General features: G+C 41.8%; 1 protein-coding gene across 1 annotated transcript; it reads left to right on the top strand.

The window, feature by feature from the left end:
* The first annotated feature begins 466 nt into the window (after window positions 1-466).
* si:dkey-183c6.8 (protein O-GlcNAcase) lies at window positions 467-24900 on the top strand. The gene is made up of 17 exons (XM_037759449.1): window positions 467-703; window positions 2937-2988; window positions 9637-9734; window positions 9958-10088; window positions 10182-10353; window positions 10438-10536; window positions 12544-12813; window positions 15355-15441; window positions 15547-16010; window positions 16095-16269; window positions 18692-18748; window positions 19134-19219; window positions 19343-19447; window positions 20487-20578; window positions 20692-20881; window positions 22839-22998; window positions 23975-24900. The coding sequence occupies exons 1-17, from the start codon at window positions 661-663 to the stop codon at window positions 24109-24111; spliced, it is 2418 nt and encodes an 805-aa protein (XP_037615377.1). The 5' UTR covers window positions 467-660; the 3' UTR covers window positions 24112-24900.
* The last annotated feature ends 378 nt before the right edge of the window (window positions 24901-25278 follow it).

Raw genomic sequence — 25278 nt, 5'->3', positions numbered from 1 at the left:
ATCTTCTTCTTAGTATTATTATTATTATTATTAGGCTATTATTCTTATTCATCTTCTTCTTAGTATTTTTATTATTATTTTTATTATTATTATTACTGAGCTATTATTCTTATTCATCTTCTTCTTAGTATTATTATTTTTATTATGCTATTATTCTTATTCATCTTTTTCTTAGTATTATTATTATTATTATTATTATTATTATTATTATTATTATTGGGCTATTATTCTTATTCATCTTCTTCTTATAATTATTATTATATTAAACCATAACGTAATATTTAACAATAATCCCAGAAGTCTGTCAGATTTATTATCTCTATTATAATTTTGCTGAATAAATTCAACCCCATAAAAACGACTTATTTTACAAGGTCACTTTTGTTATTAGTTTGTTTTTTTTTCCCTTCATGAGCGTTTAAGTGCTAGAAAACAGGAGCTTCCGCTGAGCACCTGAACGCAGCATGACAGCCCCAGCGCTGTAGAGAGAGGGAGAGGAGGAGAGGAGGAGGACAGGAGAGGAGGAGGTGGAGGCAGACCGAGGAGAAGCATGAAGAATATCCCCGGTATCTAAGCTACCAGACGGGGAGAACATCTCGTCCTCCCTCGCTCGTTAGGGGCCGACTGGAAGAGGAGGGAGGCAGCGAGGCTGAGGGCAGGATGGAGGACGAGAAGAAGCAGTTTCTCTGCGGGGTGGTGGAAGGTAAGAGCGGCCGACTTCATAACTGACCTCCTGTCACATCATGTGATTTATCTATTTGTTCTTACCTAGGGGGACACGATTTTGAACAGAGCACCGTTTGACCTATATATCTCTCAGCATCGGTTTGTCACTTACTGCAGGCTGCAGGAGTGGTGATGTGTGTATGGACAGTGACGTATACTGTAGGATGTAAAGGTCTTTATGAGATGATGATGATGGTGATCAGCCAGGCTTGAAGTGGAGATCAAAGAGCAGGCAGTGGAAAAGGATTCAGTAATGTCTGGTTTCAAAGCTGCAGCCCGAGGAGAGGAAGGAAACACTCTGGATAAAAGCTGGAGGAAGTGAAGCTGATGGGATGATACTGAAGGTGAAGATGATGACTGAGATAATGATAATGATGGCTGGAGACTGGGATGATTTGATGATGGAGATGGAGATGCTGGGACAGAGGATGATAGTGGTGATGATATGAATCGAATAATCGAATATCGGGATATTATGTTGTGATACTGTTTCGCTTCTCAAAAACACTATTGATTTTTAACTAATAGTTTACATGCAAAGATGAACTAAGTCAAAGACATGCATCCTCTCAAAGTAGTGCCATGATGTTGTATGTTAAAGGGACATAAATGCAGATCGCACTGTTTTGATTGCATAATAAAGTAAACATTTTGGCGGTATATCACAATATATCGCCTTACTAACAATATCGCCATATATTGAATCACAACCCCTGTATCGTGATACGTATAGTATCGTCAGATTCTTGCCAATACACCGCCCCTAATGACAATGACAAAGCACGATATAGACTAATTACATAACTAAATACATCCTCTCATCTCACAACCACACACACACACACATACAATATGAAGAAATTATGCTGCAAATATGCATCTGATTTTATGGAATACAAGTACCGACCCTGAAAATAAAACTAAAATATTGTTTTCTGTGTAAAAATCTGAAGGAAGACAGCGACGATAACAATCCAGTGAGAAGAGGTGATAAGCCAGATCTGTTCTGTCTGTGTCAAAGCTATATTCAGTGCTAACATTTGTTATTTTTTACAGTTGTGCAGTCACGATACCTGCACACTAAACTGTGTTGAGTAATTATGGAGATGATTATGTGATTTCATCACAGATTGACAGAAAGGTTGCTTGTCAAAACTGTTGGCATTTATGGTGAGAACAGATCGATATGCCGCTAAAATGAAGTGGAAATCTGCCTGTCATCTTTTTTTTTTACTGCTGATTAATCAATTAATGTCAGAGAACAATTAAAAATGTAACTTTAAATGTTTAGCTTTGACCAAAACCCCCAAATATCCAATTCAAAAGCAGCAAATCCTCCCATTTCAGAAGATGAACCCAGCAAATGTTTGGCATTTTTTATTAATTAAATGACTTAAACGCTTATTGATTCTTAAATGTTTCAATTAAATTGTTTCAGCACTGGTCTGTTTGTCCACTTTGCAGCTCTATATTTCTCACATAATCTGGTTTCACAGCCCTTTGGGATGTGTTTGTTGTGTAAAAATTCATATTGCAGTAATAATAAAAGCATGACACATCATGCAGCTCTAGCACGAACCCTTATTACTAATTCCTGGAGCCCCTCAAACCTGCGTGTTTCCCAGTCCCATGTGGTGGCATCCAACGGAGTTAGTAATTAGGTCTGGCTTAGTGCACACAGGTAAACGTGTCGCACACACACACCAAAATGCACACTCCCCACGTGCATACAGGAGAAGTCTGGATTGTTAGTGGATCAGATTTGCTTCACACTATGACCCACTTACTGTGCACACATATGCACGCGCACGCACACATTGCAGACTTATTCAAAAACACAAAGGAGGGAGAGGGACACTGGAGATGCTCCCATTTCTAAAAATAGAAAATGTGATGGAGAGTGGAGCTGGAGATGAATTATGCCTCCGCCAAACACAGGGGATGTGGCCGAGCAGGCCTTGGAGGAGCTTGCATCGTTTTATGTGCCTGTACGTTCAGCACCGTAGCTGATGACTGTCCAGTTTGTGATTAATTGCTACAGAGCTTGGAACAAAAAAAATAGTACAGCCATTAGAACCATATGATATGATAATATATGCTATGGAATGCCATGGTGCATAATCAGTGTTCATGCATATATCTGTCTGAATATAAAAAAAGGGGGAAATTTACAGCAAAGATATAGTGACGTGTGTATGTTTACTCTGCAGGTTTCTATGGGAGGCCCTGGACTATGGATCAGAGGAGGGTTCTCTTCCAATGGTAAGTCTATCGCCACTCATTATAGTAGCTTGCTGCACCCGATTCGACTGTTATCAGGCCATTAAATAGGCGTTATCAGTCGCTACAAGCACCATAGATATGGATCATTGGGGGCCTACTACGCTGTAAAAGTGAAAGTGAAACTTAAAAGCAACACATTCTAACATGTTGTAAAACTGAATGAAATGTCACGTTTTGAACACAAACAAAAAGGCTTCATTAGGTTTGGGCAACAAAACTACAACTTCATTAGGTTTAGGCAACAAATCTACAACTTCATTAGGTTTAGGCAAAAAAAAACAGTTAGGTTAGGCAAAAAAATTACAACTTTTTTAGGTTTAGGCAACAACACTTCAACTTCACTAGGTTTAGACATAAAAATACACTTGTACCTTGCATTGTGTTTTGGGTTAAAATAACTACGAACAGAAAGACAACTACACATTGTTGGTTTCACACGGGATGCGAAATCCAGTCTCCGAGGTGAAAACCCTCCATCGTCCCCGTCCATCGTCCCCGACAATCCTCCTCGACCATCGTCCAAGACCATCGTCCCCGACCTTCGTCCCAGACCATCGTCCCCGACCATCTTCCCAGACCATTGTCCCCGACCATCGTCCCCGACCATCGTCCCAGACCATCGTCCCCGACCATCGTCCCAGACCATTGTCCCAGACCATCGTCCCAGACCATCGTCCCCGACCTCCATCCCTTATGGAGTTTCAAACTGTTTATACTACAGTGCCTGACTTCCTCTTCTGCTCCTGTCATAATTACTACAGTAGATGGAGGTCACTGTTGTGTTCTTTTATACCTTCTTTCAGTGATCTACCATGTGCATAGATGATAAAACCTACTAGTGGGTGTAGTAGGCCCATTCTGAGCCACATCTATAACGCCTATTTAATAGCCTGACAACAGTCTAATTGGCTGCTTGTAAACTGTAATGAGCCTGCATGTACAGTACTGTATGTGAGCACAGGTGTCCATACATATGTGTGTTGTTGACCTGGTCAGAGGGGATGTTTTTGTGTGGTTGCTCTTCACATGAACAGCGTGAGCTCAGGAGCTACCGACCTGACGCCTGTGGGCTGATCCCAGCTGCATGCTTCTATATCAGTGCCAGGCAGGCCTGAGAGAAATCACTGAGGCAGAATGACTCCAAAGCAAAGGGCAGGCTCGTCCTCAGTCCTGAGGCTCAGCCATGGATGACAGGAGGGGCAGAGGGAGGGGATGGATACTGCATACTGTTCTAGTGGGAGCAGAAAGAGGGTCAAAGATGGTGACAGTCAGTCGGTCCACCACTTTGATCCAAACTGAAATATCTCAACAACTAATGGATGGATTGCTATGAAATATTGTACAGACATTCATGGTCCCCAGAGGATGAATGCTAATGTCGTTGGTTATCTCTTAATTTTAGAGTGCCATCATCAGGTCTAAAAGTCTAAATCTATAATTTCTATTTCTAGGTAACATTTTCTATAAAGTACAGCCTTAGCAGTAGCTCCAGACTTTTTGATTTTCATTAGGGCTGTCCTCGACCAAAGAAACTCTTACACGTCTTCCTAACATACAGCGAGCGAGCAAACTCTAGAGAATGAAGCACGAAAAATTGTCCAGATATAGTATGAGCAATTGATTAACTGTCAGTCACTGTCTGTTGATTTTTACCAATGAAAATAGGTTGGAGTGCATGAAACTTAAAGGGACTGTTTGTAACTTCTTACACGTATAAATCACCTGGGTCAGTGTACCATGCGCGCTCCTGTGTGGCTACGCTGTTCAGAGACCTTTGTCTGGTCAGCTAACATTACTGCCAAGCAGGTGAAATATAGAGTGATATTGTGGTTTTAGTTGACGTGTGTCGCCTCACTGTTTTGAGCAATACTCGTTCATGTCTATTTAGAGTGAGCAAGCGCGACTCCGCCGCTGACTTTCGTTGACTTAATGGCCACAGGTGTCGCTGTTAACAAGCATTTCTGATTATTTCTGATTGATTACTAATCGATCAGCTGATTTTATCGACAGATCTGTGAATCAAAGTTTCTCCACAAAGAATCACACAAAAGCACCACTTTAGATCTTGTGTTTACCAGAGATGTGCTCATAGAAATAAGTCACTAAAAACGACTAATTGACTAAAGAAATCTTAGTCGATTTTGACCAAAACAACAGATTAGTCGATTAATCGACCAAAAGGGGGCAGCCCTGATGTTCAGTATCTTAAAGTTTGTCCATTTAATGGCACAAATATTCACTGTTTCCTCCAGAATGTTATGCTCAGGGTTGAAAACCCTCTACAGTAAAATGTACCTATTGAATGTTAAGTCTGCTGCCTTGTAAAGAAGGATGAAAGGTGAAAATTGTTTTCTCACCACATTTTCTTAAACTGGAATCAGTATATTTAAATCATCCTAATACAGAATGTAAGTGTCCTCGTGACCTTTTTACAGAAGGAAGACTCCGCTGTGCCCGTGGCTCTTTATTTAGCGACAACATTTTTTTTTCCATGCAGAGACCTTCACACCAGGGAGATGCTCAGCTCGGCACAACCACACTCTTTGTGTGGAGCGATACAGTGAGGATAGGCTCTCTTTTGCTAGCATCATGACGACACAAAAGCAATTTAAACCAGATAAAATCCCAAATGTTCTATACAGGATGAGTGCGTCGAGAGACAGTGATCCAGTCAAGTCAGCAGGGTTATCAGCCAAGTCTCTTTGAATCTCTCGACTAAACAAAACCAAGGCAGCTCCTTCCTTATTGAGACTGCCACAACAGTTCCGTCAACTCACAAAGAGACACACGATCGAATCAGCTCACAGTGATCTCCATGACAGTGAACTACTGTAGAAAACATGAACACACTGATAATGGGTGTCAAATATGAACTGATGCACTAATGAAGGATATGGCATTCCCTTTTCATGTACATTTATGTTACCCCTTGTGTATACCTCGTTTGTTAGTAAGGGCCCAATTAATTGTTGATGACAGATCTTAGAGTGAAGTAAATCCCTTTTGGGAACGGTGACACAGTTTTGTAGCTCAACAGCCAATAGCGACAGCCGACTCTGTCCCTGGAGATCAGTTGTTCCCTCTGCTTTCCTCTGCACTTCAATATAGGGTCCATATCATTACAGCACACATCTGTTCCTATTACATTATGATAAACTGTATAATTTTTTAGGGCTGTCAAACGATTAAAATATTGAATCACGAGTAATTGCAAATTAATCGCACATTTTTTTTATCTGTTCAAAATGTACCTTAAAGGGAGATTTGTCAAGTATTTAAAGGTCCCATATTTTAAAAAAAGTGAGATTTCCATGATTTTTTGTATTATATTATTAGTAGGCTTAAGTCCTATATAAATATTGTGAAAGTATCGCAACACTCAATCCACAAGGAAATACACACAGCCCAGATTCAGAAACTCTGCATTTGAAACAAGCTGTCAGGATTTCTGTCCATTTGTGATGTCACAAATATTCAATATTTAGACCCTTTACACAGATTTAAATGTAAACATTCTAAATGTGTCCCAGTTTATTACTGGTTGCAGTGTGTGTGTGAATGTCATCAGCTGACAGGAAGTACACATGGACCCAAGCTGTTGCCTAGCAACGCAATTCTGTTGCAATTTCGTCGAACTGCGCTAAAACGGAGCGTTTCAGACAGAGGGTAAATACAGGCATATTCAGGCCGACAATAAAGACTTTTTTGAACAATACAGCATGTAAACATGTTCTAGTAGAAACACAAAATACAAGTATGAACCTGAAAATGAGCATGATATGGGACCCTTAATACTCTTATCAACATGGAAGTGGATAAATATGCTTGCTTTATGCAAATGTTGGAATATATTTATTATTGGAAATCAATTAACAACACAAAACAATGACAAATATTGTCCAGAAACCCTCACAGGTACTGCATTTAGCATAAAAAATATGCTCAAATCATAACATGGCAAACTGCATCCCAACAGGCAACAACAGCTGTCAGTGTGTCAGTGTGCTGACTTGACTATGACTTGCCTAAAACTGCATGTGATTATCATAAAGTGGGCATGTCTGTAAAGGGGAGACTCGTGGGTACCCATAGAACCCATTTTCATTCACTGATCTTGAGGTCAGAGGTCAAAGGACCCCTTTGAAAATGGACATGACAGTTTTTCCTCGCCGAAATTTAGCGCAAGTTTGGAGCGTTATTTAGCCTTTTTCGCGACCAGCTAGTATGACATGTAGTGGCGTTAAAACGAATTTGCGTTTGATAACCCTAATAATTTTGCAATAAAACAGACAATCAGTAACTAAAACCAAAATCACTATAATGTGTCCCCTAAACTTCTATTGACGTCAAGTTACTTTACCATCAGGATGAATTAGATTTCCAATACTCAGCAGCTGAGTGTGTGGGCTCCAGGCTTATTAATAGATCGTCTTTTTTTAGACTCAAGAGTGGGGTGCAGGCAAAATTCATACAATGAGCGTTGCATAAGTTTGGCAGATTAGATTTGTGTGTGTGTGTGTGTGTGAATCTGATTGTGTGTTTGAGGGAGGTAGGTAGCAGCTTTGTGGAGGCGACTTACACACCATCTGTCCAGGAAGAGAAGCAGGGAGAGAGCGAGAACATAGCCCGCCCACAAATGACAAGGATGATAAGTGTTGGTCCATGTCCAGAGAGAGAGAGAGAGAGAGAGAGAGAGAGAGAGAGAGAGAGAGAAATATTCATGTTTTTGTGTGTGTGATGCAGCTATTGTTTCACTCCTAGTACTATGCTCTATTTATAATTCAGGAGGTCATTTCCTGTAACTGAGAAGGCCATGGGAGCCCTGCGATCAATACCGTGGATCTATTTTCTCGCCGCTTGTTGTTTTTCTGTTGTTTTTTTTCCCCTCCTTCTGTCCTCACCTCTCTCTCCAGGGCTCCTACAGTACATGACCAAGCTAATATAGCATATGGTGTATATATATATATATATATATATACAAAGCCATAGATTATATTTTCAAAACATTTGAAAGGTGATTTGTGGAATTACCTCAAAGTTCTTGCTCTCCAGAAGGTTCATAGACAGATGCGTCAGACCTCTGACTGTGAAAGAAACAAAAAAACATATTTGAAGTTGTTAAAAAGTGTTATAGTCAAGCAGCTGTCAACAATGGTTACTGAAAAAAAAAAAATTCTTCCTATCAAATTTCTTCGTTTTCCCGCTTGTTGCAGAGTCACAGATTTAGCAATGAAATTACTTAAAGGTTCCATATTATAAAAAAGTGAGATTTTCATGTTTTTTTTAATAATAAAGCAGGCTTAAGTCCTATATAAATACTGTGAAAGTATTGAAACGCTCAATCCATAGAGAAATACACACAGCCCGTATTCAGAAACGCTGCATTTGAAACAAGCTGTCAGGATTTCTGTCCATTTGTGATGTCACAAATATACAATATTTAGACCCTTTACACAGATTCAAACGTAAACATTCTAAATGTGTCCCAGTTTATTCCTGGTTGCAGTGTGTGTGAATGTCATCAGCTGACAGGAAGTACACATGGACCCAAGCTGTTGCCTAGCAATGCAATTCTGTTGCAATTTTGTCGCAATTCCGTCGAAATGCACCAAAACGGAGCTTTTCGGACACAGGGTAAATACAGGCATATTCAGGCAGACAGTATGAGGAAAATAAAGGGTTTTATGAACATTACAGCATGTAAACATGTTCTAGTTGAAACACAAATACAAATATGAACCTGAAAATGAGCATGATATGGGACCTTTAAAGGTGCACTGTGTAATCCCTAGCCACATGCTCCAAAGAAATAGAAGGGCAACATTTCACCTCTACTACTGGGTCCATACAATCTAAATTTACACTCATCAGTTATAAAAAATGTCAACTACTATCTAACAGCAGGGCAAGATTACGCAAAATTTAATTGCTGGACTGCTGAGGGCCGGTTAAAACAACACTGCTATCTTGTAATCGTATAGGTCTATAGTTAACGTTAGCCATCGGTGTGTTTACCGTGCCACTAACTGGGGGCTGTATGGTCCGTGTACGTTTTGATAGTTTGTGTATTAGCATGGGTCTGGGGGTGTTAGAGATGAGGGAACAGCTTGTGTGGTGGCTCCGCGGGGACAGAGCTTCAGTTTTGCGGCAGTGGCAGCTTGGATAAGGGCCGGCGACAAAAACAACAGCCCTGGGAGTCACAGCGGCTGGTGGAGTGCTGGCTCTAACCTGTGTATCGGCAGCAACGGAAGAACGAGGCGTGGGTGCGAGTCATTTTCTCATTTTCTCACTTTGGATTTAACCCAATAAACAAACAGGACTGAGGGCAGACTGGACGCTACAGTGACTCACTATCGTCTCAGGAACAAGTGTTATTACAAGACAGGACGGGCCGAGGCTAGCTGGTTAGCATGCTCAGTTCAGTAGATATCTCTGCAACACGATACATGGACGTCTTTGACATAACGTCAGCACCGTGACCTCTTCACATTCTGTTGATAAAGTTAATTTTTTGGAGTGTTTTAAACTAAAATTCTGGCCAGATCTTACACATTGCACCTTTAAACCTGCACTTCAGTAACATGTTCCCTCCCCATGCCTCCCCCTGTCCACGTCTTTCTGCGCCAGGATGCAAAGCTGGGGGTTGAACACCTACCTGTACGGCCCAAAAGATGACCTGAAACACAGACTGTTGTGGAGAGAAGTCTACTCTCATGAGGAGGAGGGTAAGAACATCCCATTCATCCATCTAATACGTCTGTTGATCCAAATAGTCAACCATTCATCTACCAATACGTGCATCCAAGTCATATTAAGTCTGATAAATTGTCTGTTTCAGATCTCAGGGCTGGAAATACCTCATTTTTAAATGAATAAATGTCATTTTGTCTCTCTTTAAATTTCAAACGCAAGATTTTCCCCCTCCTCTTTTCCCCATCCTGCTCTCAGGTCAGCTGCGTACTCTCATAAAGGAGGCCCAGTCGAGAGGTCTGAAGTTCGTTTACGCCCTCTCTCCCGGTCAGGACATTGTCTTCTCTTCTTCCTGTGATCTGACGCTACTCAAACGCAAGCTGAGACAGGTTATGTGACACAATAAGATAATGAATAAGGATTCCAGCCTCTGTTTCTTTTTCTGTCTCTCACACACACTCTCCTCTTCTCTCTCTCTCCAGGTATCAGACCTGGGCTGCCAGGCGTTTGCCATTCTGTTCGATGACATCGATCACTCCATGTGTCAGGCGGACAGCGAGGCCTTTTCTTCATTCGCCCACGCTCAGGTCACTGTAACCAATGAGATCTATCAGTTCTTGGGGGAACCACCCGTCTTCCTATTCTGCCCTACTGGTAGGAGAGCTGACCTGAATTGAATTAGAAAGTTTGAGATCTACAGAACCTTTTTTTACTGATGATGTTTCTCTCTCCCTGTAGAGTACTGTGGTTCTCTGTGTTCTCCCAGCGTATCAAAGTCTCCCTACCTGCAGACTGTTGGAGAGGATCTGCTGCCCGACATAACAGTGATATGGACCGGTAAATGTGAAGTGATGAACTAATTATAACTGATGAAAATCTAACATTTAAACTGTCTTCTTTGCCACTCTGTACATAACGCAGCTGTATTCCTGCAGACATAAACCAGAGTCCTCTTCTTGTTTTGTGTTTTTTTAAGCCTCATTAGTTGACCTGCTAATAACACACTGGCAAATGCAAATGACATGCAGATAGGTACAGGCACAAATCCACACGCAACCTCCTCCAAAGACCAGAACAAAAAAATGATTTAGATGCACATCCACCCACACCAGGAAGTACAAACACACACACACACACACACACACACACACACACACACACATGTACACACATCATCGCCTACTCTCTTTCAGTTCTTTTATGTAATTTTGTTGCTTGTCTTTCTGCCTCCAAGATAGTTATCATTTTCATTGGTTAATGTGACTTTATGAGCTTTTATGCTTGTTTTTCACTGGGGTTTGTGTTCCAACTTTCCAGAGCTGGGGAGGAGTAATACTGTACAACATCAGCAGCATGAGCCCTAATGTCCAACAATTCCATTTCCATAGACGGCACTTTGCAGCCCGTCCACACAACTGATTATGAATAATAAATAGCCTTTATAACCACCTTCCTCAGCGTAGCATCACTAGAAACTAATCCAGAAAAGAGACAAAACTCAGACAATTAAACTAAAAATTACCAACAATAAATAAACAGTCTATGGACACCACGGCGGGTTGCAAAAAGCATTATTAAATGTAAAAAGGACCAGTGTGTAACAATTAGGGGGATCTACTGGCAGAAATGGAATATCATATTAATAAGTATGTTTTCTTTAGTGTATAATCACAAAGAATCGTTGTGTTTTCGTTAGCTTAGGCTGAGCCGATTCTATCTACATAAGGGAGCGGGTCCCCTCTCCACGGAGTTTTCCATGTTGCACCGCCATGTTGCACAGCCATGTTGCACCGCCTTGTTTCTACAGTAGCCTAGAACGGACAAACCAAACACTGTTAACTTTTCCTGCTTGGGCTGGAGTCGATAACCTTACTTGCTCCCGTCCCTGCCGCTCTCGCTCTCTTGCTTCACCACTCACTTCCAACGTACATACACTCTAGGCACTGGCTCTGCTCCAAATGACCTACGCGACACAACTGGTTCTCACTCTTCCTCACCTCACCGCAGATACCGCCAGATCTTACACACTGGACCTCTAAGCCACATCATTTAAGTAACCTGTTATTTCTTAAAGAATCAACGACAGAAACAACATCACCAAGGCAACGACACAGAGATGTGTAAACAGTATAAACTCCACATTGGCTGCAGCCACAAACACGAATATTAAAGCGAAGGAGAGACTGCACAGTGTTTACACGCCGCGTGGCACACACACACACAACGCAACGTTGCTAAGCAACACAGTGGTCGTCGACATTCTTATCTGGAGAGTTCAGTGGGTTTGTTGTACTCACCTGTCTGAACGTCTTTCTGTGAGCACTGTGAAGTCCTCCTTAATCTGGTCAGGGGTTCAACTTCTCTGCTCGTTCATTCTCAATACATAATATAACCAGTCCATTCAGTCTCTCTGGTCCCACTATAACCAGTCCATTCAGTCTCTCTGGTCCCACTAGATCCAGTCCATTCAGTCTCTCTGGTCCCTCTATAACCAGTCCATTCAGTCTCTGTGGTCCCACTATAACCAGTCCATTCAGTCTCTGTGGTCCCACTATAACCAGTCCACTCAGTCTATCTGGTCCCACTATAACCAGTCCACTCAGTCTCTCTGGTCCCACTATAACCAGTCCACTCAATCTCTCTGGTCCCACTATAACCAGTCCATTCAGTCTCTCTGGTCCCACTATAACCAGTCCATTCAGTCTCTCTGGTCCCAATATAACCAGTCCAAGTTTCTCTGTCCTTCTCTGTAACTTATTTAAGTCTCATGTTGTTGGATGTGTGTTCCTCAAACCTTTAGGCCTCCACTTGTGAACCTTTCTCTTTCACTCTCGGCCCCCACAGGCAGTAAGGTCATCTCCAGGAAATTGTCTGTCGACTGCCTGGCTGAGGTGGAGTCCGTCCTCCAGCGCCCCCCACTCGTCTGGGACAACCTGCACGCTAACGACTACGACTCCAGACGTCTCTTCCTGGGGCCTTTTAAGGGCAGGGAGCCTCAGCTGAGGAGCCACCTGAGAGGCCTGCTACTCAACCCCAACTGCGAGTTCGAAGCCAACTACATCCCTCTGCACTCGCTGGGGAGCTGGTACAGAGCTGGAAAAGAGGAGAGGAAAGGTGAGGGGGGGTCGGCGGAGGGAGGGATGGGGGCAAGAGAGAATTAATGAGCAGTTGGAGGGAAGGAGGAAGTAACAGTGATGAGACAGGAGATGTCCCAAGTTAATAAAGTAATATTGGCTCTGCCAGACCAGAACCATGTACAGTTTGTCCCGTTGCTTCCTGGAGAAATGTCTAATAAGCCAGTGTTGCTTGGCAACTAACACAATTTGGTCCAACATTACTTTCCTTAACAAATAGATTAACTTGTAGGAATTAAAGCTCCATCTGTTGTCTTGGACAAAGTTACTCAATAAGCTTTCAGCTCTAGCTATGTGGACTAAAAATATTTCCCAATCTTCATCTACTCTCACAGCAAAGTGGATCTATTTACACAAATGAAGAGATCATAGCTCTCAGATGCATTTATATTTCAAACAAAGTGCATATATTCTTTACCGTAAGACTTTGTGTTAGGACTCTATGATGGTGGAGCTTGGTTCACATTTATCGCATTAAATCTACTGTGACAGTAAAATACTCTGAGAACGCCGGCAGAGAAAGAAAGAGGAACCGAGGGGAGTTGGATAGAGAAAACCACCGGAGTGTGTCACGTCGGTCTGATGACGAGCAGGGAGAGGTGGCGGTGGAGGAATAATTGTGTGGTGTGATGAAGGAAGGAATGAGAAAAGAGAGGAAGGTCCCTCTGTGGAGGAGAAACAAACAAGGCGGAGGGCTGGAGGATGAAGCTTCAAGGGAACGGATGTGAAGAGAGATGAAGGGCCGGGCTGAAGCCTGCGATGTGGATGGAAATGGAGGAGGGATTTTAATGATTACATGAGCGGGGGGAGGGGGGGACGGGGGGACGGGGTAGAATGTGAAGTAATTACTGGATTCAGTCTTTTTGCGTGAGAGGGATCTGACTATGATTTCTAGTGCGTTCCAAATATGACTAAATGAATGTAAAAACAGGAAAGATGTCTACTTTATGCTGTTGGAAGAAGTAAAAGTTAGAATTAGGATCAGAGTTTAGATTAGATATGTAATTGTATTTTTATGTCTTCATTCCCACAGATCATTTTACAAATAGAGACATGACATAATAACACTATTCAGTCTGTTGACAGTTACAAATACTTGGGAATTTGGATGGACAAAAGTCTAAATTTTAAATGCCATATTGACCTCAGCCCTGAGGTATGTCACTAAATCTGGCTTTAGGACCCATCATTGTACCTTATACGGCGTGGTAGGATGGTCATCACTCACTCTGCGGAGGTTACAACACTGGTACATTTTAATCTATAAGATCATCTCTGGCAAACTTCCGACTTACTTAAGCCAGAAGTTTGTAATTCTCCAAAACAGTTATAATATAAGGTCACATAAATGGCTTCCGTTTAAAGGTCCCATATTGTAAAAAGTAAGATTTTCATATCCTTTATATTATAAAGGTGGTTTTAGTGCCTTATAAATACTGTGAAAGTATCGAAATGCTCAATATACAGAGAAATACACACAACTCGTTTTAAGAAATTGTGCGTTTGAAACAAGCCGTCAGGATTTCTGTCGATTTGTGATGTCATAAATATGTAATATTTAGACCATTACAGAGTTTTAAACGTAAACATTCTAAATGTGTCCCAGTTTATTTCCTGTTGCAGTGTATGTAAATAACTTCAGCTGACAGGAAGTAAATCATGGACCCAAGCTGTTGCCTAGCAACGCAATTCCGTTGCAATTCCGTTGAAATTAGCTAAAACGGAGCATTTCAGAGAAAGGGTAAATACAGGTATATTCAGGAAGACAGCATGAGGAAAATAAAGGTTTTTTGAACACTACAGCATGTTCTATTAGAAACACAAAATACAAGTATGAACCTGAAAATGAGCATGATATGGGACCTTTAAAGTTCCTTCTATCAGTACAGAAGCTGGCAAAACCAGCCTGATCCACTATGGTCCTTGATCCTGGAACGATCAGGCAGGCCAAGGTTAAACTTGAGACCCTAATCTCTTTAAATGATTCTAAACAAAGAATAAAGGAAGTGGTCACTGCTAGCTGCAGTTGTTTCAATTAAATAGCAAACACATGACCAACATGCTGCACTGTTAACGCACTGTTTAATGATGTACTGTATTTTGTCGTGCCTTATTGTTGCTGTCGTGATTCAATGTTGTCTTTTTATGTGTTGGACGCTGCTATTTGACCCCGTTTTGGCTTTAGGTCTCACATGCACGTGCATGTGTATATGTATCTCGGGCCTGTGTGTAATGTGTAAAAAAATAACAACCGAGTGAAAAAAATTAATTTCCCCTCAGGGGATCAATAAAAGTATAAAAGCACAAGATAAGCAGTGTTCTGAGAAGGGTGTGTGTCTCCTTTCCTAGTGAAGCATAAAATATTGCAGATAAAGGAGAGGTACGTGTCATTGACATGTCCACCAGAACATGTCAATGACTGACTGTGCACAGGAATGTAAGATAGGTGGTTTCCCTACTGTGTGAATATGAGTGATTTAGTATCCTCATATCTAATAACAGAATGCTATTTGTGCTCTAGAGGAGGAGTGTGACTACTGTCCTGATAGAGCTCTGTCCGCTGCACTACAGGATTGGATGGAGGAACTCAACCAGCCACTACAAGCAGGTAAAAAACCTGCTCAGCCACTTTCATGACCCAGTTTATAGCACTGTTGACCACAAACTGACCAGGTTTGGCCAGCGTTTGTAACACAACCTGTTTTTTTTACAGGTCGGCAGAGCACACGATCAGACCAGCGTTCCTCCGCTACGTCAACTCGCTGCAAAACTCCAGACAGATCCGACTGCTCTTCCTCCTTAAGAGGAACCTCCGCCGTGGCCAAGCTGCCTGTTTTCCCCCTGAACTCCAGCTCGCCCCCATCGTCCCCCACTAAGGTCAAGGGGGACACGGAGGGACGAGAGGGGGAGAAGAAGAGGTCGAACCAGCCTAGTCAACCTCAAGGATCCAGGCCTGTTGCACCCCCTGGTGGAGGCAGGGGACAGAAGGCCCAGGGTTGGGGGCTCTGTGGAGGGAAGGGCCTACTAAGTGAGTCCCAGGTGCGGCTACTGGTTGGTCTTTATTATCTGCCCCACGAGCACGGCCCGTCCGCCCAGAAACTACTGCAGGACCTGACCTGGCTGAAAGCAAACTGCCACCTGGTCAGCGCCAACAACAAGAAGACGCCGCCTCAGAAGGTCAGCGTGTGTTTTCTTTAGATTGCTTGTTGGTGAAATTTATGGAGTGCGTGTTTCATAAATGGGAGTGTTTGTGTCCCTCAGATTGACGAGTGGCGTGGCCGCTCCTCCAGGGTCCTGTCCCTGTGTGAAGACATAGCACAGCTCCACTGCAGCGTGGTGGGAGGGGCCAACAGGGCAGTGCTCTACGACCTTTACCCTTACGTGTGGGACCTGAGGAACACGGCTTTGGTGGCAAAAGCATTCATATGCTGGCTGGGTGAGTGTAAAGAAAAGCAGGGAAACTCTGAGATACAGAATAACATAATACTGCTACAGTATATTATAGTATACCAGCATTTAGTATGCTATTCTGTTCTTCCCTATAGAGCGCTGCAGGAATGAGTCCTAAAACCCAGAAATGAGTCAGCATTGTAGCACTTCCGGTACCCCCGTCTGGAAGTCAATGTTTTTTTTAGTTAGATGCCTGAAATAAGGTCTGTGGTTAACACAAGCTGAACTGATTTTTGTTCTACGGCATAAAATATGTCAGTAAATACACTCCTGAAGCCTTTACGTGTCTTACAAAAGAGGTGGTTGCTAACAAGTGGCTAAATGAAACGACTAAACGTCTTCACGCCGACTCGTCCTCCGTTGTTTATACTTGCGTTCATGCGACCGTGGTGTAGTTTGTTTATAGCTTAACGTTAGCTTTTTACTTCTGGCGATTTTATTCGCACTTCAAAAATCATAAAGGTGGTGTTCATTAGTGGAGATTATCTTGCTGAACAAAACGTGTAAGTATCATAGGCGTTTGTTTTCCACAGAGCTTATTTTCTGCAATAATCCAAAACCCAATGGAACAATCCCACTGGCTTTTTGTGGAGGGAACCCAGGGCGATGCTAACTTCCTGGTTGACCGACAAAAATACGTCATCCCCGCAGCACTCTATTGATAGTTAAAATAGTACAGAGTTTCTCAAATGGGGTTACTAGTACCCCTAGGGACTTTGGAGTTTGGAAAAATCTTAAAGGTCCGATATTGTATATAAAGTGAGATTTGCATGTCCTTTATATTATAAAGCAGGTTTAAGTACTTTATAAATACTGTTTAACTATTAAAACGCTCAAAATACAGAGAAACACACACAGCCCGTATTCAGAAATTGTGCGTTTGAAACAAGCTGTTTGGATTTCTGTCCATTTGTGATGTCACAAATATACAATATTTAGATCATTATGCGGTTTTAAACGTAAATATTCTAAATGTGTCCCAGTTTATTCCTGGTTGCAGTGTATGTGAATGAAATCAGCTGACAGGAAGTATGCATAGACCCAAACTGTTAGCAATGCAATTCCGTTGAAATGCACTAAACGGAGCGTTTCAGAGGGTAAATAAAGGTATATTCAGGCAGACTGTATAAGGAAAATAATGTTTTTTTTTTAACATTACAGCATGTAAACATGTTCTAGAAGAAACACAAAATACAAGTATGAACCTGAAAATGAGCACGATATGGGACCTTTAATTAAAAAATATCAGTCATGCATAATTCCTAAAATAATTATACTATTGAAAAAATGTTTGATAAACCACATTTCATATTCAATATTCCTATTTTCAGTGCAATCGTTAACTGCAGTAAATTGTCAACAAGCATTTTTATTTTCTACCAAAAATGTTTTGCGCTAGTTAGGGGGGGTACCTCTTCTGAAAACATATTTTCAAAGGGGGATACATTATTAGAAAAAGTTTTAGAACTATTAAACTAATTGATGGAATACTAATATACCAGTAGTTTGCTGTGCTTTACAACCCTATAATATTGTGCCTATAGTATGGTATGCTACAGTATAGAATAACATAGCACAGTATAGTATACAGTAGTGTTGTACACCAATTGTATGTTATGCTATACTACTCAATAATACTTTGCATATAGCATGGGTCAGCAACCTTTACTATAAAAAGAGCCATTTTAGGCAAATAAAAAAAATCTGTCTGGAGCCGCAAAACATTTGAGCATTGTGATGAAGGTAACACAGCAACAACTAATGCATTGAGGGCCAAAGTGCAAATGTACGATGGAGTATTAGGGCCACATTGATGGGAAAAAATCTGAGATTTCGAGAATAACGTCATAATATTACGAGAAAAACAGTTGTAATATTATGAGAATAAAGTCATAATATTACGAAAAAAAGTCAGAAATTTAGGAGAATAAAGTCAGAAGTTTACGAGAAAAAAAGTTGTAATATGACAATAAAGTCATAACTTTACGAGAAAAAAGAAAATAACACGTAAAATTCCTACTTTATAATATTATGACTTTATTATCGTAATATTACGACTTTATTCTCAAAATCTCAGATTTATTTTTTTTCCTCAATGTGGCCCTAATACTCCGTCGTACCGTCGTACTATAGACCTACAACAATGATAAATAAAATTGAAAATGTAAACAAAAAAACAGTTATTCATTTCCACTAATTTTTTCAAGAAATCCACAGGGAGCCACTGGAGAGGAGCTAAAGAGCCGCATGTGGCTCCGGAGCCGCAGGTTGCAGACCCCTGGTCTATAGTATAGCATATCATAAACTTAGTATACTACAATGTAGTGTAGTATAGTATATACTATATTTTTGTTATACTACCATACTATACTATAATCTAACCCCGCCCACTCACCTATCTGACTCAGATGGACGAGTGTTGAGTGACAGCTCCACCCTGGGCACCTGGAGGAACTGCTTCCACTGTGAGTAGACACCACCTTTTAACTCTTCGTCTCCCCGTCTCCGCCTGGAATAACGAACCACAAAGTAGCCTCTGCTGCAGCAATTATTCTCATCTCAAATAAATTCAGTCTGAAAAGTTTCCACTATTAACCCGACATCCAATTATTATTTCTCAGCACTAGCTTTAGTCTGGAGCTCAGCAGTTATGCTTCAATTATTTATGACAGCGGCATAAAAAGAAGTTCATTTCAGCCGACATCTCTTGAGGAGCTGCAAAACACTGAACTTTTACGCCGGCATGAATATTTAAAGCTGTGCCATCGTTTTACATCTGCGCTGGCATTTTTTATTGGCCCCTAACCACATGATGTCACCCGACTGACATGTGGTTCTTGTCCGTGATAGGGTGCGGGAAGACCACAGGGGCCGACCTACTGGGAGTGGAATCAGAACCGTGGGCGTTCAAAGGGGGCGTGTCTGGGGAGGTGCAGGTAGGGGCTGTGTTTGTATAGCATGTCGTTTGTTGTGTAACATATTGTGCATGTGTGCACGCTGGTACTCTTATTATGTGTCATTGAAGCCTAACGTCTGTGTGTCTGTGTGTGTGTGTGTAGATGCTTCTCCCAATAGGCAGCAGCAGTGACCTCTTCACTCATCCTCCTCCTCTCTTCCCTACCTCTCGTCTCTACAACATCAGGCCCTACCATGGCAAGGACAAGGTACGCCCACCCGTGGAAACCGCAGAAAAACTTGGGGAATGAACCAGGAAGGAAGAACATTTTAGGTCATGCATACACTCTGATTTAGGGATAGAAAGTCTTGATGATTTATGGAATTTCCTGCCAGAGGACAGAGAAATGTTGCAATAAGGGCTGTCAATCGATTCAAATATTTAATCACAATTAAACGCATAATTGTCCATAGTTAATTACGATTAATTGCAAATTAATTTTTTTATCTGTTCAAAATGTACTTTAAAGGGAGATTTGTCAAGTATTTAATCCTCTTATCAACATGGGAGTGGACAAATATGCTGCTTTATGCAAACGTATGTATACATTTTTTTTTATTGGAAATCAATTAACAACACAAAACAATGACAGATATTGTCCAGAAACCCTCACAGGTACTGCATTTAGCATAAAAATATGCTCACATGCTAACATGGCAAACTGCAGCCCAACAGCCAACAACAGCTGTCAGTGTGTCAGTGTGCTGACTTGACTATGACTTGCCCCAAAACTGCATGTGATTATCATAAAGTGGGCATGTCTGTAAAGGGGAGACTTGTGGATACCCATAGAACCCATTTACATTCACATATCTGGAGGTCAGAGGTCAAAGGACCCCTTTGAAAATGGACATCACAGTTTTTCCTCGCCAAAATTTAGCGTTACGTTTGGAGTGTAATTTAGCCTCCTTCGAGACAAGCTAGTTTGACATGGTCCATGGTACCAATGGTTACCGTTTTCTTGTTTCATATGATGTATCTTCACTCTAGCTTTAAAACTGAGCCCACTACAATCTAAAAATTGCAAGTTGCGTTCATGTGTTAAAGAAATTAGTGGCGTTAAGACAAATTTGCTTATTAACTTTGACAGCCCTAGTTGCAAAATTAGTTTTTAAAGGACCTAGATTATTCAGATTCCTGTATATTTACACACTGTTGTGGGGAAACATAATGGTCTACTAGTCTGGGTCATCTCTCAAAATGCTAATATTTTTTTAAATGATTTTTCTCATTGTGTGTGAGTGTAGTTGGAGTTGTATCGGATGGTGCGCCAGCTCCACCTGAGGACTCAGGGCGGCCAAGAGTCCAGTGTTGCTCACCCAGATGTCGTAGGAGACAGGTGTGTGTTTGAGAGAGAGAGAGAGAGAGAGAGAGGAGATAGAGTAGTCTTTATCGTATTTGAACACTATACTCACATATTGTTAAAACAGTAATGTCCTTTCATTTCCGTAGATGTCTCGGTCCGTGCCTGGCGTTGTGCCCGGAGTACTGCTTCATCCTGGAGGATGAGTTGGGCGTGTGCGGCTGCGTGTTGGGCATCTTGGAAGTTCGCTCCTTTGCCAAGCGGTGTCAGGCCAGCTGGATGCCTGCCATGAGGGACAAATACCCACCTAAAGGGGGCAACACACAACCCAAAACACAGGTGAATATGTGGAGTAGAAGAAGTCATTAAACATCCTTCTTTTTTAACCATAACTATTCTGAAGGGCACAGGAGTGTGACTATGTTACAGACAAGATTTCAGTCAAATAACTTTTCCTCTTGTTTGATGAGACATGTTTGGAGTACACGATTGTGAATTTAGGACAGTTACATTAGTAGAGTATCTCTGTCGAAGAATGGGAGGCGATAACACACTCGGTTACAGCGTCGCTGTTGTTCGTCGTGACAAACAGTTGGGTGAAATTAGGCAAAGAGCCAAACGGAGCCGGTGGTGAGCAGCAGGACAGTCAGTCCCTGACATCTGTGGAGGACTTATCTGCCCACTCCGTGCGTCATGGTGCACGCTGACATCATTCACACTGCAGCCGCAGGTGGACGAAGGTAGAAGCATCTGTTCCTGCTGTATCAGACATGGAAACACAACAACATGTTTTTTTATTATAAAGCAGGCGTAAGTCCTATATAAATACTGTGAAAGTATCGCAAAGCTCAATCCACAGGGAAATACACACAGCCCGTATTCAGAAACTCTTTACGCAGTTTTAAACATAAACATTCAAAATGTGTCCCAGTTTATTCCTGGTTGCAGTGTTTGTGAATGTCATCAACTGACAGGAAGTACACATGGACCCAAGCTGTTGCCTAGCAACACATTCCTGTTGCAATTCCGTCGAAATGCGCTAAAACGGAGCGTTTCAGACAGGGGGTAAATACAGGAATATTCAGGCCGACAGTACGTTTTTTTTTAACATTACAGCATGTAAACATGTTCTAGTAGAAACCCTAAATACAAGTAAGAACCTGAAAATGAGCATGATATGGGACCTTTAATACGTGTTTTGTGAGCATCTCAGACAGGAAGTACATTAGACTAATCACATAGGTCTATGTCTACAAAATAAAAGCTGCGGCTACAGCAGATACTCTGTAGATGTTACAAGGCATTTAAAATAAATTTGGTGAAATTTGAATTTATGATAGTTATTAGTCTTTATACTGTCTGTATGTAATTTTGTTGTTAATTGCTGGGTGACTTGAAAAATCTAATGTGTTCTTATAAGGTGCCATCAGTCAAATATGACCCATTAGTGATATCTAGTGGCAGCTGTTGGAAACTACAACAACGTAGGAATATGCATGGCATACAGTTTTTTTTTTTTTTTTAAAGACTCCAATGCCACACAGTCAGACAGATATTTATCCAGACACTCTCAGAGTAAACTGTTGGCACTGTCTGACATTGTCTCAGATGTTTAAAATAATCAATTTATAGGTCCCATATCATGCTCATTTTCAGATTCATACTTTATTTTGTGTTTCTACTAGAACATGTTTACATGCTGTAATGTTAAAAAAAACACATTATTTTCCTCATACTGTCTTCCTGAATATACCTGTATTCACCCTCCTGTCTGAAACGCTCCGTTTTAGTGCATTTCAACGGAATTGCAACGGAATTGCGTTGCTAAGCAACAGTTTGGGTCCATGTTTACTTCCTGTCAGCTGATGTCATTCACATCCACTGCAACAGGAAATAAACTGAGAGACATTTAGAATGTTTACATTTAAAACTGTGTAATGGTCTAAATATTGTATATTTGTGACATCACAGATAGACAGAAATCCTGACGGCTTGTTTCAAACGCACAATTTCTAAAAACGAGTTGTGCGTATTTCTTCGTATGTTGAGCATTTCGATACTTTCACAGTATTTATAGAGCACTCAAACCTGCTTTATAATATAAAAGATATGAAAATCCAACTTTTTACAATACGGGACCTTTAACAATATTTCTTAACTTTTCACAATCCTCCATCAAACAAGCACTGACAAGAAAAATGGCCAATCATTTAAGCTGAATAAGACGTTGACTTCCAGGACTTTACCTATCACCAGTAACATATTGTGAGAATGTCCTCTGCTTTGCTCTGTGCAGGACCTGATCCAGCTGATGGAGGAGGACCAGGGAGAGTACCCAGACTCCCTCCTCTATCACTTCCCCTCTCAGCTGCGACTGGACGCCCTGCCTGAGCTGGTGGACGTCAGCGTCAGCCGCACCCTGCTCACCGCCCTCCTCACCGCACTCAAGGCCAACGGTAAGGACAGGGTGTCATTGCATGAGTGTGTGTATGCATTTGCTTTAAAGGGGACATATCCTGAACACCGGAGTTTTGGTCGGAGACCATAACGTTTCTCTCTGCGGAGCCCCGTCACTTCACAAGACACGGGAAACCTCTGTTGGTCTGGAGGAGCTGCAGCAGTTATTTCTGCACAAACGTCCACTGTACATTCACTAGATATTCTCAGAGCTAAACTAACTCTTCTGCAGTGTGTAGTGTGCACGCATGAACGTGAGAGTGGAGCGAAGGAGTGTGAACGAGCGAAGTGTGCGACCGTGGCCAACACTGTTTTGCAAGACGGACTTCACTAGATAGAACTTTGTGGTTTTGGTGCTTCAGTGTAGTTGTTGGAGTCTGAACAGCGTAGCCACACGCGAGCGCGCATGGGACACCGACCCGGATTGATTTATACGTGTAAGAAGTTACAAACAGTCCCTTTAAACTTAGGAAAAGCACCATTAACCATCACTTCTGACAAAATGAAGTTATCTGGTAAAACATCAAATGTTGTGTAAAATATTCACATACCTCTGTGCAGCATGCAAAACCTACTCTGGAGGACTCTCTCGTTGATATTAGCAGTAGAGTAGTGCTCACTGGCTCAAGGCTAAAGAGAATAGCAGAAAAATTATGGAGGGTTGAAGTAGTGTCATAATACCACTTAACTTTAGCGTGTTGAGCTGCCTGTATATGTTTTCACACTATTAAATTCAGTAGTTTTAAAATATTTCTTTGCCTGCCTGCTGGGGAGCTGAGTGTTGAAATTCTGTGTTTTTTAAAATGTTCCATGACAGACCACCTCAGACAAACAGGTTCGGTGTGGTGCATTGTGTGCATTTTGTTCTTTTGACTTTATTTTATGTATAATAGGATTTGTGCATTTTTATGTTTTCAGCTGGAGAGCAATACCTTTTATTTATCCGTATTGAAAATGTCTTTTCTGTGTGTGCAGGTTCTCAGGGTGTGTTCTGCGAGGTGCAGCCGACCGACCGTCAGCGGCTGGAGTTCCTGACGAAACTGGGCTTCCTGGAGATCCTCAGAGGAGAAGCCAGGAGCAGAGAGGGAGTGGTGCTAGGGAGGCTGCTCTGAACATAAACACACACTCACACACATACACACACCACCAAAAACAAGACACTAGCACTCACGCAGTAGATACACAGAGGCACTTCTTGCAAACACAGAAACAGAGTGTTTAGTACGGCACAGACACGCAGGACAGAAAACGTATCTTTAAGGGGACAATCCTGGATTCGTGTGAGTCTGTGTGGCAGCCGTAATGGGGATGAACCCAGAGATTTCTGGGGGATTTACAAAATATAAAAAATAAGCTTCAGTTTAAACCTTCAGCAGAGCTGTGCTAATCTATCTCGGATTCCACCCCCTGGCTACGGATTACAAGATTTAGTCACAAGAAAATCAACAACGGAATAGTTTGAGATGGGAGCAGAGCAGTAGATCACGGCAGCTGGTCATTTACCAGTCCGCTCTCTATATAAGGCACCCTTTCGCGGCGGTATGAGACGCACCGGGCGTTCCATTAACTACAATGTAAACCCGTCCATGGCAACAGTTAACGCACAGGGAAACTGCTGTGGTGACGTAGTTTAAATAGCAAGAAGACACACAGGGTGGGCAGGAGGGGAGGTGGATGGGTCCATCAAACACAAGGTTTTCATCCAGGAGACAGCTGTTCATTTGTGTCTCATGTTCACAACGTCCAGTCACGTGTGCACTGTAAAAAACGTAATATTTTTAAGCCCAACCATGTTGTTTTTTCCTAAGCCTACCTGAGGCCTGTACTACGAAGCAGGATTTGGCGTTAGCGAGGTAACTTCAGGTTTAACCCTTCAGGGTTTTCCGTCCTACGATGGTGGTTCACTTCTTACTGGGGTAGATCGCCATGGTAATTTATGCTGAACAGATAACCTGCTCCGGAGCAGGTTATGTTCCAGATAAGAGAACTCGTATAAAAGCCGCCTACTGACCAATCAGAGCTCTGTGCGGGGATCGTATGGTAATATTACGCAAATAAAAAAGTTTAAGTCATAATCCAGGCTAAAAGCAACACAGTTTAAACTGACAGATGCAGGAAGGACACCTGGATTTATGCTGTGGGTGTTTACTGCTTTGAATTATATTTTTATATTTATTTTTTTACTTGCTCTTGAGTCCGCTTGACACCATCAGAGACGAGGACGCAGCTGAAAGAAGGTTGAAATAGTCACACAAGCCACATCTTAGCCACAGGGTATA

The sequence above is a fragment of the Sebastes umbrosus genome, chromosome 22 (assembly GCF_015220745.1).
Source record: "Sebastes umbrosus isolate fSebUmb1 chromosome 22, fSebUmb1.pri, whole genome shotgun sequence".
Lineage (NCBI taxonomy): Eukaryota > Metazoa > Chordata > Actinopteri > Perciformes > Sebastidae > Sebastes > Sebastes umbrosus.
The sequence above is the reverse complement of the archived record's forward strand: the minus strand, read 5'-3'. Positions and strand labels throughout refer to the sequence as shown.